Source organism: Felis catus, chromosome D3, assembly GCF_018350175.1.
Source record: "Felis catus isolate Fca126 chromosome D3, F.catus_Fca126_mat1.0, whole genome shotgun sequence".
Taxonomy (NCBI): Eukaryota; Metazoa; Chordata; class Mammalia; order Carnivora; family Felidae; genus Felis; species Felis catus.
In genome coordinates, this window is record NC_058379.1 from 33,073,156 (window position 1) to 33,089,931 (window position 16,776).

Below are 16,776 nucleotides of genomic sequence, written 5' to 3' on the forward strand. Positions count from 1 at the left end.
GTAAGAGGTTCTGGCTACATGATGGAATACATACTGGCAGGAGAAGAGATTGGAACAGGGTTGGACATCTGGTAGAATAATCTAATAGGAAACTGCTGTGGAGGTAGGGAACTCAGTTTTAGACATTAGTTGAAGGTGCTTTGGGGACATTCAGGGATAAGGTCATGTCCAGCTGTCACTTGGAGAAACGGGCCCGGAATTCAAAGAATGGACAGGATGAAGGTACAGATTTATAAGTCTTGCACATAATTAGCAAGTGAACCACAGGAGCTCATGAGACCACCCACAGGGGGTCTAGAATCAGAAAAGGGGGCTGCGGATGAAACCTAAGGAAGAGAGGAATTGGTGGGAAGAGAAGGAGGCCACGAATGAGGCAGAAGGGAGGCCACAGAAGTGTGCTGTTTTGGAAGATGACAAAAGCGCTTCAAGGACAAGGAAATGATTGTCAATATCCATTGTCATAGAGAATCAGGAAAATGAGGACTGAACAGCATCTGTGAGGTGGGACAACAGGGACTCGGAGAAGGACCATACTTTGTTCAATACAATCATGGTTGACAACGGTTTCATCCTTTCCCTGATGGTAGGAATCTCGTGAAATGTCCTTTAAAAAGCAAAAAACAAAGACAAATACCTGGAACCCAACCAATATCTGATGAACCAGAATTTGTAGGGAAAGAGCTGGGTCATCCTTGTACCTAACAAGTATCCAGGTGATTCTTATTATCAAGTACCTTGGGGAAGTAATTTTATGCCTCAAGCCTTCCTCACAAAACGTTTTTCCACAAATTGCCATTTTCTCTGAATATAAACTTGTAAGGCTTGAGGCCATTGCCTTGAAAGAGGGGTCCCTGAAAACCGTGGTTCCCCAGCCGTGTGTTGGCCCAGCTGGCCTCCTCCCTCAGAGCACCTGCAGCTTCGGTGATCACTTTCACAGTGACACACCCCTGCATGACACCCTTCCCTTGCACTCACAGCCTCCTGGGGGCCCCTCTAATCTGGCCGTTAATGTGACTTTGGCTTCATTTGCCAGCCATGACCATCAGACTGTGAGCAGAGACAAGAGATGTGTCTTTCATACTTTTGTGCCAACGTCTAGCACAGTATAAGCATTCAGCTTATTGTAATTTAATTTAAGTACATAACAAAGGCTAAATGAATGGTGAGTGAGAGTGAGAATCATAATGAAACATCAACTGACATCTGGGGACAATCTCAAGCTTTCAAGGTTTTATTTATTTCCTTCAGTCAGTAAACATTTATTGAGCTTCCACAACTGGCCAGCCTCCAGAGGAGCTGGTCAGGGTACTAAAATAAGGTGTGGCCACTTCCTCAAAGAATAACCTGATCTCTCAGAGCTTTCTAGGAATGTAGTTGCACATACAAAAAGAAGATGGTGTTATATATATCTAAAATCTAGGTCCTTCCTATGTGGTGTTGCTCTGGTAAGAGGAGGTGATGTAAAAGAAAGGCCTCTGTTGGGGTGCCTGGGTGGCTCAGTCAGTTAAGCGTCCAACTCTTGGTTTTGGCTCAGGTCACGATCTCCCTATTCATGATTTCTAGTCCCGCGTCCCCATGTCCGGCTGTGTACTGACAGCATAGAGCCTGCTTGGGATTCTCTCTCTCCTCTTGTTTTGCCCTTCTCCCTGCTCACTCTCTCTGTCTCTGTCTCTCAAAATAAATAAGTAAACTTAAAAAAATAAAATAAAAGGAAGGCCTCTGCAACAAATTCTTTCTCATGGCCTCTTCTTCCTCAAATGCCCATGATGATAACCTTGGAAAGGTTTAATGTTTCATTCCAAAATGACCTGAGAAATGACCCCGAAAGTTTGTGAAAACAAGTGGCCTTGCTGATGACCTTAGATAAGGATGAAGACTTCACTGGGGTTGTTGACTTTGTTCTCATTTTGCCATTTACTGATCAGCAGTGTTTGAGAAAGAGTATCTTTTGCGCTAATCAAAATCAATAAGCTACAAATGGAAAATATATGTAGCAAATGTCATTGCTGATGGGCTTCTTTGGCTGAGGATAAGCCAAGCCTTCAAAGCAGAAGAGGCCCCTGCAGGTATAAATCGGCACCTCAGAGGTGCACAACGTTGGGGGGTTGCTGTTCACAGGTGAACACCGCCCCCGGAACTGTGCAACATGGTTCCCCTCCTGCCCATTCCCCCACCATGAGAATCCCCAAACACTTGCCTCTGTTATAATCAGATCAGATTTAGACACATCATAGTCTGGATTGGCATGCAGCTCCTTACAAGAGTCAATGGTTGTCTTTCTTCCTCAACTGTACTCAGTATAGAAAGACTTCAGTCAAAGCCACATGAGGCACCAAGTTAGAATGGATGGAAGCAAAAGATTCCAAAATGAAGTATTAGCCAGCCATGTAGACATTTCAAATAAAAACCATTGATGGAAAACCGTTTAGAGGTCTTTAAGGCACTCTGAGGGGGTACAGATGGGTCAAGACGGTGAAGGTGATAGGACAGAGTGTGAAGAAATTTCTTTGTATGAGGTGCTTCTGTCAGTCCCCCCTTATGAGGTGATGGGGTGGGAAGGAAGGGACGCTACATTCTTCACCCAAACCCCAAGCGAGCAAGGAGCTCCAAGCAGCACCATGCAGAGACGCTGATGCGTGTACTCTGCGGTCTGGACACTGATGTCCAACTTCAGCCAGGAAATCCAGCTGCCAGGGATTTGGTGAGTAGGCACAGGAGTTGCCTCATGGGGACCCACATACACTAGCAGTGTGAGTGCTGCCTTTGGACCTGAATCGTGAGAGAGACAGAGAAAGAGAGAGTGCCCAGAGCTATTCTAAGTCTCGCTCAGGGACACTGGCTGCACGGGTGACGAGACTCCAATGGAAAGTGTCCGGAAGGAGAGGATGCTGGGAAACCAGGAGGTAGAAGAGCCCCATGAGAGAAAGGGAAGATTTGATCCCCTCCAGCTCAGTGTGAGGCCGTCCTACGATAGCACACCACCATTCCTGCCTGACGCTGTGGTTCAGCCCGGGAGGTCATGTAACGGAAGTTAGTTCACTGGAAGTGGGGGTAAGGAGGAAGGCAGTGAGGGGAGGTATGTGTGAGAAAGAAAGAAGCCACTAGAAAAGGATTTGCTTCTACCTGGAAAGGGATCAGAGTTCAGGTGTTGGCAAGGATGTGGAGAAAGGGGAACCCTCTTGCACTGTTGGTGGGAATGCAAACTGGTGCAGCCATTGTGGACAATGGTATGGAAATTCCTCAAGAAGTTGAAAAGATAACTACTCTAGGAGCCAGCAATTGCACTACTAGGTATTTACCCAAAGAATACAAAAACACTAATTCAAAGGGATACATGCGCCACGGTGTTTATAACAGCGTTATCTACAATAGCTTAATTATAGAAACAGGCCAAGTATCTATCCAATGAATGATGAATGGATACATATGTATATATGTACACACACATACACACACACACAGACACACACACACAATGGAATATTACTCAGCCATAAAAAAGAGTGAAATCTTGCTATTTGCAGTGACGTGGATGGAGCCAGAGAGTATTCTGCTAAGTGAAATAAGTCAGAGAAAGATGAACGCCATATGATTTTACCCATGTGTGGAGTTTAAGAAAACAAATGAGTAAAGGGGGAAAAAGGAGAAAGAGAGGCAAACCAAGAAACACTCTTAACTATGGAGAACAGACTGATGGTTACCAGAGGGGATGGGGTAGGGGGGAGGTGGATGAAATAAGTGATGGGGATTAAGGATTGCACTTGTGGTGAAAAGCACCGGGTGTTGTCTGGAATGGTTGAATCACTATACTGCACATACATCGTATGCTAACTAGCTGGAATTTATTTTTTTATTTAAAAAAAATTTTTTTTAAGTTTATTTATTTTTGAGACAGAGAGAAACAGAGCATGAACAGGGGAGGGTCAGAGAGAGAGAGACACAGAATCTGAAACAGGCTCCAGGCTCTGAGCCATCAGCACAGAGCCTGACGCGGGGCTTGAACTCATGAACTGCGAGATCATGACCGGAGCCGAAGTTGGACGCTGAACCGACTGAGCCACCCAGGCGCCCCACTAGCTGGAATTTAAACAAAAGCTTTAAAAAAAAATAAAAAATAGGAACACTCCATCTTCATGCAAAAAAAAAAAAAAAAGAAAAAAAGAAAAAAAAAGAGAGAGAGAGATGAGAGTTTGCTTCTTTTCTGTGGCTGGACAAGTCTAATTAATGAAGTGAGATTCTGTTTGCTACCTGAGGTAACTATAGTACTTTGTGTTCCCTAGGAATGATCAGACAGCATTTAGCATTCAGGGGCATGGAGAAAACTTTCTCTGTACAATACATTTTAAAGGGACAGCAGAGGTCCAAAATAAAGTGTGTTTTATGATTCCACCCCACATGTTCTGATCCTTGATATTCCAGTGACCTCAATACTCATCAGCAATGAAGGGAGCCAAGAGACCAAAGTCAGCGTGCAGACAGGGTAGACCTCGTGACATCCAAGGCTCATGCAGGAACTCACCCTTTGGGGCCGGAAACCCCTCATGCGGGTGGGATGACAGCAGGTGAAGCTGGGCGGATATACTTGGGGGCTAACCATCTCACAACAAGGGGTCTCTGGCAGATGCTAGTAGGAGTGGGGGCAGAATTTCTCTGATCCAGGAGCCTCTGATGTGTTTTATTTTTTATTTTATTTTTTTAAAATGTTTATTTACCTTGGAGATAGAGAGAGAGAGACACAGAGTGTGAGTGGGAGAGGGGCAGAGAGAGAGGGAGGCACAGAATCCGAAGCAGGCTCCAGGCTCTGAGCTGACAGCACAGAGCCCGACGTCAGACTCCAACTCATGGACTGCAGGATCATGACCCGAGCCGAAGTCGGACACTTAACTGACTGAACCACCCAGGTGCCCCGATGTGTTTTAAACTTACAGGTGAAAGAGGTGGAATTAGGAAGGACAATCCTGGAAGTGTGCACAATGTATGGATCCTAGAGAAGGAAATGGTCATGTGCTATCAAAGGCCATTTTCCTAATGGTGTAACAGGGTGAACAGATCATGTTGCTTTATCTACTTGACAGTCTATTAACAGGGCATTCTTGGGATTCATTAAGATGGTTTTAACAAACACATTTGGGATTTGTAAGAACGTGGTATCATTTAACTCTTTTATTTCTCTGTCTGAACTCTGTAGGATGGATTTCAGATACTGGATTTTCTGTGCCCTAATTTCTTTCATTTAACGCCCAGGCCCATCATAATATTGTCTTCTGTGCAACAACATCTCATGCCATCAGAAGATATCTATGCATCAGATTTGGTTAATTCAGAAACAGCCTTTGTGGATTTTAGGCAAATGCCTTCTCTTGCCCTTCTTCATTGCTCTCTATTTTTTTAAGTTTATTTTTACTTATTTGGAGAGAGAACTAGACGGCGAGGGGGGCAGGGGGAGAGAGAGAGGGAGACAGGATCCCAAGCAGGCTCTGTGCTGTCAGCACAGAGCCCGATGCGGGGCTCGAACTCCCAAACTGTGAGATGATGACCTGAGCTACAATCAAGAGTCAGATGCTCTCGAACCACCCAGGCATCCCTTCATTGCTGTTTTAATACTCTGACCCTCAAATTCTGTCTGACTTGGTAGATTTACTTCTGCAGTTAAAATGCTGAAACTTCTTTTTCCTCAGTGAACACGCATATTAGGCTAGATTTTAGTTCTAATTAATATGGAGACTGTTAGTTAACAGTGGAGTATATGTCACTCTCTTCTATACATCTCTCACAGGGAGAGCAGTTTATGTTTTTGTTCCCATCTGGCAGTGATCACAGATCCATTCCAGATGGTTTGTATAAAATGGAGAAAGGTCTAGTTTAGACTGGGGAGCTCAAGTAAGGTGCATCCCTAGTGACCTTCTCGTGAATATTTCAGGTAGTATGATGTTATTATTTAACTTTAAAAAAAATTAGAGGCAGTAGTTCCCTGACTTAATTTTCATAGGGCAAAGACTCTTCCGAATTGTCACTCAAAACTAGTCCAGGCAGATCAGAAACATGCGGAAATTATCTGCTGAACAAACTGAAAGAGAGCTAATCTCTCCACAGTATGCATCATAGATTTGTTGGCGGAATGATGCCTCTCCCCTTTCCAAATGAGAAAACAGAACTGCAGTCCAATGTTGAAACACCGTGTTTTGTCACCAAACACCCAATAATCAACAAGGTGAACTCTACCACACTTTTTATTAAATTTGGGAAGCTGAGGGGTTCCTGGGCGGCTCAGTCGGTTAAGCGTCCGACTTCGGCTCAGGACATGATCTCACGGTTCATGAGTGTGAGCCCTGTGTCGGGCTCTGTGCTGACAGCTCAGAGCCTGGGGCCTGCTTCGGATTCTGTGTCTCCCTCTCCCTGCCCCTCCCCTGCTCATGCTCTCTTTCTCTCTCAAGGAATAAACATGAAAAAAATAAAAAAAATAAAAAACTTGGGAAGCTGAATTTGCTCCTTGGTAAACTGGAATCTTCTTGCTTTCCTCACACACAGTTTATGGAGCTAGATTTCTACAGGTTCTGCAGAACAGTAGCCTGCTCTCACACACTTCCACCAAAGACTACATGAAAATAAGTAACCTTTCTGACATGAACAAGCCAATCAGGAACTCAGCCAGGAGCCTCTTTCTGCCCTGCTATCTTTCCCACCTCTCAGGGCAACTGCCCTTTGATTTTTCCATATGTCAAAGGGTATGCGCCCTCTTAGAGCCTTGGTGTTCTAAGGTAGTGGGAATTACGCTTAAAACAAAATCGTGGACAGTTGGAAACGGGAAATGTTGACCCACTGGGGTTCTGCTTGGCCTGAAGATACAACAAACATTCACTTGCCTCTTTCACAGAGACCCAGATGATGTACGATGAAACAATTTTGATGATGTGCAACTCCAAAATCCACCACATGAACACCTGCAGTTTGTGAAAATACTCCAGGAATTTTAAGAAGAGCACAGTGAGGCGGTCAATCACCAGATGCCATTTGTTTCTTAAATCTGCAAAATAGTTAAATTCACCCAAGAGCATAAAAAAATGTGGGTGGCTTTTTTGTTTGCATTATTATTTAAAGCATATCTTATGCAGACTGGAACGAGAAACTGCAAAATAACAGTAGTGGATGAATTCTAAGAATATCAAAATCTGGAGGAAGGGCGGTCTAAGAATCCCACATCATGATGATGTAGACACCATATGCTGAGACTCGGAGGGACGAGGATTTTTATCCACCTGTTAATTAAGTTAGTGTGAAGAGGAATGTTGACCTTATTTACTTCTAAGGCTGAGAGATATAATTCCCTAGTTTCTTGGGAATATTCAGTAACCGAGCTCCCTCTAAATGACATCTTCCTTGCCAAAACCAGGCTTCCATAAGTTCCAGTCTCGTCCACCCCCACCTCCCCGCAACCCGGGGCTTAAAGAGAGCCTGGCTGAAGCTCACCAGTGGACCTGGGGGAGCGAGCCTCCTCAAAATTGGGAATGAACACCAAGGGTCTGAATGACCCGGTCCCAGTTCATGAAATGTGGTCAGATGAATTCTAATCATAATTTTTAAGCAAATTAGTCATTTTCCTCTTTCCACCTTGTGCCAAGTAGTAATATTTTGCAGACTGGGGTCATGCTTTTGTCTAGAAGGGCTGTCTTGGTTCATCTAAAGGGAGGTCAGGACAGAAGCATTTTGTGGTATCAGCACGTCACCACACGTGTAGACAAAAGCTCACGAGCCCAGGCAGATAAAGACCTGAGCGTGTCTAAGTAGCTTCTTCAGGTGGCTGGGGTGGTTGTAACAGTTCTTGTACTTGGTCCGAAAAGTTTAAGTGAGTTTAAGTGAAGTTTCAGTCGTCGTCGTGAAAAATGGCTATTTACAAAGTGACTCAGATAAGAGTCGATACAAAGATTCCAGTCATAACTGAGCATACTTCAGAGGTGTGGACGGCAGGTGTGTGGGGGGATGCCAGAAAAATGAAATCCAATCTTTAGTGAGATCCTATTAGTAACGCTCAAAACCTTCATGAAGTAGGACAGCAAATCTTAGTCCTGGGTCCTTGGTCCCACCGAGCTCGGTGCTCCTTCACCCTGAGGAACAGCCAGTGCTTAGATATGGAAAGGGCAGTTCTGGGCATCTCTCGGGGTCTTCTGAGATGAGGGAGTAAAGGGACCAGGTTTGGGGGAGTGTGCCTTTGGGAGGGACCTTCTGCCTTGTGCTTTTTCATTTTCTAAGCCCGTAAAGCACAGAACACCAGCAAAGTCAAGTGCAGCACATCACTGTCATGCCCCAGGCCACCACCCCAAAGGCTATGCAATCTTTCCTCCCATAGTGTCTGGGAGCTGCTAAACAGAGTAAAGCGCCTCGTGTTCTCTGCTCGCTGTCAGATAAGGCGTCCTGATCACCACGGCGGTCCAGATCTCCGTCATGCCCTATTAAACATTATTTCAAGTCTACGAAGAGAAGCAGGAAAAAAGAGCCTAAAGAAGGAGGGAGAAAACCTAAAATAACAACAACAAGAAAAACACCTCTAGGAGTTGGCTTCAAATGATAATCATCCTGTTGCTTATGTGCTTCACTGGTTCCCAGGTCCTGAAACATTAGGGCTGAATTACAAATATGTTCTCAATGACCAGTTCCCTGGAGAAGTCCCAGCCTGGCTTTTTTGAGAATGCATTTGAAAAGGCCCTGTCTAGAACTTTCTGAAATTCTACACAGCTGCCTGCCTCTGCTGCCGGTAGGAAATGTCCTGCCCAGGTTTTCTACTGAACAGAGGTTAGAGCCACACCCCTCTGGTTCTGGCCAGGATCACCTCTGGCAGATCAGTAGTTGATAACCAGTCATCTGCTCTCTTCTTCTAAATCAGAACCACACAGAAATGATGGGAGCAACTAGAACTGGAATGTTGTAACAATTGCAAAAAAGACCCCACCCCAATTTTTATTTCAGACTGTTTCAAATATATACCCATCGGGCACATGTCAGTGTCATTCACTGAGTCAGTCAGCCAGGATTTTCTGAGCAGCTACTGGTAGTGGGCGGGTTACCTGATGTCTCTTCCTCCTCCTCTTCCTCCCCTTCCTCCTCTTCTTCGCTGTCTTTCCCAAGCTCAGCCTTTTCAGGGCATTCCTCTGGCTTGTCCTCCCCAGACTCAGCCAGCTTCTTCAAGTCCGGCTTCTCCAGGCTGGCGGTCAGATTCATCATGGCAAGGTCTGGAAGGCTTCCTTCAGGGTGGGCCAGTCTGTTGGCAGAGAGCAGCCGAGTCAGGAGAGGAAAGAACGCCAGGAGAGATGTGAGTGAGGGGCAAGTAAAAGGAGGATAAACAAAAATGAAAATCAGTGCACGTACACGGGCCTTGCAATGTGGGGTGGTTAGCGTCTGGTCGCTTTTTTTTTTTTTTTTTTTTTAAGCTCTTTCTAAAAACAAACTGTAAACTCAGCTAGGTCTTGTTAGCTTTTCCAATTCAGGTTCTAGTGATTAGTCAGTAATGAGAGCTATCGACACCTAAACTTGACATTTTTCCCGGAGGAGAAAATGGTCAGAGTTTAGGATGTAGAAGCATGAAATGGCATCATGTAGAGCAAGCATTTCATGGCTTCACGGGGGACTTACTCATTTTGGTGGATTGGTAATTTTTTCTTGATGCTGCTCAAAGTAATTGAAATAGAAAGGAAAAAAAAAGGAGATGAGAACAGAAGAATTATAAGGAATGTCAGAGATCACACATCATGCTACATATCATCCACTATCGCATTCCTGTATGCCGGTTGCAGTAAGTCCTAATGCCAAGTGCATTCCAGGATGGCGTCAATAGCGTGCTTGTGCTATGAACCCTAGGCTTGGCGACTTGAGTTGAGAGTGGACAGGACTGCAGGTTATAAAGGGGAGAACGTATAGACTACAGAGGCAAATCATGTCATGCTTTTTTTTGGTAACGTAGCAAACCATCCCGCAAGAATCCAGTCACTTCACGCTTTTAATAGGCTTTTAAAAAACCATTCTTAAATGATATGTAATCATAGTCAACCTTTGCATAGACTCATCTCATTCTGCCATCATCTAAAGCACATGTAGTGGAAGCGAAATGCTTTCAGGAGCAAGAAGTCTGCATCACATCCCAGTCCGTGGGCACGGGTATCAGCTGCAGGACACGCAGTCGTAAAGACACGGTGTGTGACAGCCCAAGAGAGGCACCGGGAGGCAGTTTCACTGAGCCCGGACAGCAGCCAGAGCATTACAACTTATTTCATACTGGACAATAATGAGTACGATCTTCCTCCTAAATCGTTAAAGATTGTTATCTTTGGGCTCATAGCCAGTTTGAAGGAATATTTGTGGGCAATAAATGAGATATTAGGAAAAGGTCTACTGGAAATACCGAAAGTCTTCCCCATTTGTAAAAATTCATGTATACCTTTCAGCTTGGGTGTAACGGGATAGACAATTAATAATGTTATTTTATTTGTATAACTGTGGACTCGGAGTATATTATTTAACCTTTCTGGAATTCACTTTATGTTCTATAAAGTGAGAAAGTTTGGCTAGAGGAAAAATCTAAGCTTACTTGCAACTCATTGGTTTTATATGTGAAACACACCTGCGATGTTGGGTAACTTGTGACGAATCTGCATTGCCCTTAGACTTTCAGAGCGGTTACCGTTCAAAAGTAATTCCTCTTAACAGGGTGTCAAGCAGGTAAACTATAGAAACACTGTTAGTCGAATGAATACACAACATCCCGGGGATGGTTCAACATTGGTGGAAGGGCTTACACTGACTTACTACTTTCTTATTTTCCAAAGCTAGGCAATTCACCCTCCTGTCTCTGAGAACGTCTTCCACTCTTGAAACTCCAGTACCATATTTTGTACACCAGCACTGCCTGTCAGATCTCACGGGGCACACGTGCTATTCCTGCTTTGTCAGGACTCTGCGTATGAAATGGTATCAACATAAAAGCAACCGGGTGTCACACAACCACCGATATTTATGTGTTCTCGTCAGCATTGCCAGGTGATGCATCTTATAAGTGAGAATACTTCTCATGATGACATTTGGTGGAAGTATGACCGTGTCAGAGTGCATTTCTAACATCTATGTCAACACTGCCATGACTTGATACTGACATGAAATACAACTTGTCAAGAATTAGAGCTAGTTTATGGAATGAAACTTACAGACCTGAGGCTGTTGCTTCTGCCTACATAACAAAAAGTCCTGAGCAACAAGGCCCCCAGAGTGTCGTGGTACGAAAGGCGGGGCAGATTGAGGGGAGATTAGCTAAGGAAGGAATCAAAGAAAAACACTAGAGTAAGCCTGGTGTGAGTATGTCCCAAAGATTGACTTCTCGAAACCCGTAACAGTTTACAAGAGATCTGGGACTAGATAATGCTGGGGAGAGAAGAGAATCAGATATGAGTGTCTAAACCAAATATCTGCACATTTCTGTCTGACGTAATCTTTATGAGGAAACAGGGCACCCGGCTGCCTGCAGGAGCAGACTAACCTCAGGAGCTGGTAAATGGCAAAGGAAAAAGGGGAGGCTTCTATCAGGCTGTCGTTGACTAGAGTCTAGGAGTCTGTTAACTGAAAAATTGCATGAGAAAATCTACATGCATAAAATGTGTACGGACAAAAATGTTTTTAATGCCTGATTGGAGTTTACGACTTTTTTTGCATTTTTTTATTTTTTATTTTTTCATTTATTATTATTTTTTATTTTATTTTTTTAAATATAATTCAACACTCAGTGCTCAGCCCAACAAGTGCCCAAAGGATAGCTGTGTAAAGCCTTTCATTTTCTCTTCCATTTTTTCATAGCAGTTTTTTTGAAGGCAATACAGAAGAATGTTAAAGCATGTTCCTTAGAATCAGAAAGACTTGGATTCAGGCCTCAACTAGAGAACTTACTAGCCAGGTGACTTGGCAAAACTCCCCACTCTGTCTCCTAAATCTCAGTTTGCTGATCTATAAAATGGAGTAACAGCACCTACTTCACAGGATGCCATGCGATTTCTGTTAAGCTCTTAACAGCATTTAGCACACAGGGAGTATTTTTGAAGGAGCCACCTGCTAACGATAGATTTTCATACACTGCTTTGATAATCTCTATCATGAAGAGGAATTAGAAACATGCCTTTGTAAGGGACACTAGACACTCGGGCAGGTGCTCAACTTGGACTATAACTCTGTCATCAGCACATTCTTGAACATAACTTGTGTGTTAAAATGGCCACTCGGAAGAAAAAGAGCAAACGTTCCTTCCTTGGGGGTCTGTCTCCACCCCTCTCAATCTTCTGCACCCTCTGCTGTCTGCCATCCTCTCCCACCACATTTGCTGAGGCTGGGCTCCTGTGGAGGTAGGGCCATCTGCACAATGTGGAGTTCATGGGCAGAACTAGCCCCTGGTCTGCCATCCTGAACAGCCTGACTGATTTTCCAGGAAAGCCTGTGTACCTCAATCTAGATATTTCCACCCCCCCCCCCCAGTAAATTTTAAAAAGGGATCCTGGTTTTCCAAAAATTAAATTAGTAACCACGCTCCCTGATACTTCTGGCAAAGAAACGTCCAATACTCGTATTTCTGTATTGATCCTCATAGGCAAATTATCTAATCATCACTTGAAGGAGACTTATAAATAGGGTGATGAACTGGATTCTCAGAGAACCCCCTCTCGCACTTCCTCAAATCTCACCTTTTTGCATGCCTGGCCTCTCCCCACTAAGGAGTTCATTTTCTTTTCTTTGCCTTGTCTTTATCTACACCTATAACTTCCGTACCTTGCTTTTATGATTATCCAGGCAGGCTCTGAGCTGTAATCCTCTCACTGACTGGCCATATCTCTTTCTGCATTCTAATAAAGCAGGTGATGTTCTTCTCTTTGTGTCTTTACTCACTCTTTCTTTCGTGCATCCACAGCTCTTTATACGGTCCATAATATGTGCATCTCTGCAATTGTATCTACATACTTTTATCCTAATTATGGCTCTGGGGATTCTTCCTTTAAAGGGCAGAAACCCAGTCTTAAGTCTACTCGGCTCACTTGCAAAATGTGATTGACTGAATGTCTGGTGAATGGATTCTATGTACTGGATGGCATTCTTATTTGAAACAGAAGAAACAAACTATGATACACGGACAGCTGAAGAGGCTTAATTCTATACTAGGAACTGACTGTGACTCAATATATTAAGCCACATATTAAAGAAAATGGAGTCTACCACGGTAAAATCTCTTTAGTCTAAATTCCATTTATTTATAACTATTCTAATTCGGAATATGTGGTAATGTAAACTGCACTCACCCCATTCATTAGACTATTAGAAAAAAGAGATATCTTGCAAATTTCTAGTGTTTACAAGTAATATTTAAAGAATATCTATACTGCTTGTTTTCTAGAATGTGTACTTTTAGAAGACTATAGACACAGATGAGCAATTTATTTGTAAGTTTAATATCACATATTGAATGTGTGTGGTAGTAATTCCTTCAAAAAATCTACTAGACATGGGGCACCTGGGTGGCTCAGTCGGTTAAGCATCTGACTTTGGCTCAGGTCATGATCTCGAGGTTACTGAGTTCAAGCCCCGCATCAGGCTCTGTGCTGACAGCTCAGAGCGTGGAGCCTACTTAGGATTCTGTGTCTCCCTCTCTCTCTGCCTGTCCCCCGCTCACACTCTGTCTCTCTCTGTCTCAAAAATAAATAAACATTAAAAAAAATCTACTAGACAGGATTGGGTATGATGACTCTAATATCTGCATATGTGACAGAAATGACCATTACTCCTGTTAAAACATTCCAATTTATTCTATTTATGAATTCAGTGGGAACTTCCCCACAATGATTCATATCATCAAAATTTTATCAGTCACCCACTGTCCCCAACACTCTTGCCTACACCTTTTTAGGTCATGTCTAAATGTTGATCAACCCAGAAGTTGAATGTAGGCACGTCTTTTCTTCCACCCAGAACTCACGTTTACAAACACATTATTCTCCCTGTGAAATAACACTGAGCATTAAGGAAGAAATTATGGGAGAAAGAAAGCTCACTTACTTAATAAAAGAATCGACTTATTTCTTACTTTCAACAAGACTAGGCCCTATTCAAAATTAGGCTTTACACACAGCCTTTTGGAAGCACAGGGAGGGAAGAGTTTATTGGGGAATGTCTTCCCTGGGGCATAAATCTGGCCTTTCTTAATATGTTAGCATTCACACAAAAATGAAAGATTCCACTGGAAAGAAGACAGTGCTAACAGTGGAATTCTTTGAGTTTTTAATTCTTTCAGAGGACTTTGAATTCTGAGAATTCCTGAATGTATCCCTTGGCCTTGTGACTTAACAGGCATGGGCTTTCTCTCAAGAGAGAAGTCTGAGACAATCAGAACCATAACTTCTGTTAGCCTGGGCTATTGGAACCCATCAAACCAACTCCTGCCTCCTTAGGTATCCAAGCCATCCCCTCACATAGCAGATGGTAATTACTTTATGGGAAGACACAGTGAAAGACAGAGAAAAAGATATAGAGGAACAAGGGAAGAAGGAGAAAGGGAGAGGGATGGAGGGCAGGGCCAGGAGTGGAGAGGAGGGAGGCCGAAAGGGAAGGGATAGAGGGGGAAGGATGGGAGGGGGAAGAGGGAGAGGGAGAGAGAGAGAGAGAGAGAGAGAGAGAGAGATTGAGAGAAAAGTTCCTTATGTTTTAGAGATGAAATTTCAATAGTTGCTCAAGATCTCTAGCTAGAGTTTTTAGCTAAAAACCTGAGGTTGATTTTTCTCCCTCAGGCTGTCAACAAAACCACCCCCCAAAGGAACCAGTCACTCCTCACCCCTCCTTCTTCAGTGACTTGCAGAGCGATGCACTAATTTTTCACACTTCCTCCTAGAAGTTTTGCCTCCCAGGGCTTGCTACTTGGTTGTCAGCTTTAGGATTTTATTTAAGAGAATAGTGAGTGAAGTAGAAAACCAACAGATCTTACTTAGAAAACCAACAGATCTTTCAAAAAAGAGTTATTTTGTTGATTGGGTTTGTTGCAAAACACACATTTCTATGACCTAAATGACTGGCTTTATTACTAATGACATAAAGTTATAGGAGGGGATATTTTAATTCACCTATTTAATAAAGTAAGGACAGCTGTAGTAAATTCACTCCCTAAGGATCTTTTTCTCTGTGTTCTTAGGGAAGTTGAGGATAATTCTGCAAACAACACTTATCAAAGCTTATTGTTTATTATGTGTGGTCATTTGCCCGTTTTATCTCCCCAGCTGGGTTATAGGGCTATAAGGTAAGGGCCATGCCTCAGTGCCCAGCTCTGCATCCGTTGTGAACTCTAGTGATGGGAACTATCTTTCTTCAGTATGCTGATCTATTGAGGTCTTAATTTTCTTATAACCATATGTTGTTGTGACTATTTTCACTTCATTCACGACATATGTACAGATGGAAGGTCAACTAACGGGCAAGGCCCTGAGGCAGATGATACGCTGACACAGGGACTCTAGGCCCGAGGGGCTGATGCCTCTGGCAGGGGAGATAAGACAGGCAGGCAGGTGGGGGGGCTGGAAGGCAAGTATCAGGAGGCAGCAACCATAAAGTGCTATGGATATTCAGAGGGAGGGCGGATTACTTTTAGCGGGGGAAGTTGGCATTGGTGGGCACGTTCGTGGAGGAGCGAGATAAGCTCTCACGCGAGCCTTGAACTAATTTGCCAAAGAATGAAATCGATGGGGCGTAAGTTTGAACCAAGACCCAAGGCCGAGCACCAGCTGAAGACCCTTGGCAACCTCCGAATCCACTTGTAGCACCATTCGGAATAGTCACCAAATGGTTGTGTTGGCAAAATACATCCATGAGCATACCTGAAGACCACTGTGCACTATCTGACGACATCATTTTCCGTTTACAACATAGTAAAGTGTTTAACACACTAAGCGACCGTTAAAAAAAAAAAAAAACAAGAGAGAAAACATGGAAGTACCCACCTATTTATTATTAGATATACGCGCCCATTGACTTTGGCATGGCTACGAGGTGAAAGATGGAGCACGAGGTAGCATGCGGTGGCGACGGGGAGACAGGTAGGAGAGAGAAAGAGCAGACTGTTAGAGAGGAAAGAAGTAGACCGTCTTGCAAGCTTTACGTCATCACGGACACTTTCATGCACGAAGACAAGTCAGGGCAGAAAGATTCAGGAGCAACGTGAAATTAGATGTATTCAGGAAAAATGCTGGAAGGTGGCAAGGTCCAGTCCGTTCTTCTCATTCCTCCCCATCTCACACACTTCGCTAAAAATCTGTAACCTTTCAATTCTCGAACTAATTTATCAAAGAAAATATGATCTAATAGATTAATTCTTGCTCCTTCCCCCGGATTAAAAAGAAATGAAATCCTACTAAGTAACTAAGTGATCCTAACTAAGTAATATTGTTTTCTATGTTTTCTAAGACTGAAGGTAGAAAAAAGCCATTTTGTTTCCATATGCATTAGAATACTTTCTTTTTTTAAAAAAAACATTTATTTATTTTTGAGACAGAGAGAGACAGAGCATGAACAGGGGAGGGTCAGAGAGAGAGGGAGACACAGAATCTAAAACAGGCTCCAGGCTCTGAGCTGTCAGCACAGAGCCCGACGCGGGGCTCGAACTCACGGACCTCGAGATCATGACCTGAGCTGAGGTCGGACGCTTAACCGACTGAGCCACCCGGGTGCCCCTAGAATACTTTCTAAAACGGAGCATGGAGGAATTGCAGGGATGGGTAT

At 43.6% G+C, this 16,776-nt stretch overlaps 1 protein-coding gene across 9 annotated transcripts in view; it reads right to left on the reverse strand.

Moving 5' to 3' along the window:
• The window catches only part of PIEZO2 (piezo type mechanosensitive ion channel component 2), a 465,880-nt gene that overhangs the window by 88,404 nt on the left and 360,700 nt on the right, over nucleotides 1–16,776 (reverse strand). For 6 of the 9 annotated variants that reach the window (XM_045041964.1, XM_045041959.1, XM_045041957.1 and 3 more), the window contains 4 exons: nucleotides 15,999–16,040; nucleotides 9,625–9,657; nucleotides 9,060–9,253; nucleotides 6,864–7,024 (listed from right to left, as the gene is read on the reverse strand). In XM_045041964.1, the coding sequence (XP_044897899.1) occupies nucleotides 6,864–7,024; nucleotides 9,060–9,253; nucleotides 9,625–9,657; nucleotides 15,999–16,040 (430 nt within the window). The remainder of the gene's footprint in view (nucleotides 1–6,863; nucleotides 7,025–9,059; nucleotides 9,254–9,624; nucleotides 9,658–15,998; nucleotides 16,041–16,776) is intronic. The other 3 variants (XM_045041960.1, XM_045041962.1, XM_045041958.1) reach the window with 2 other exon arrangements.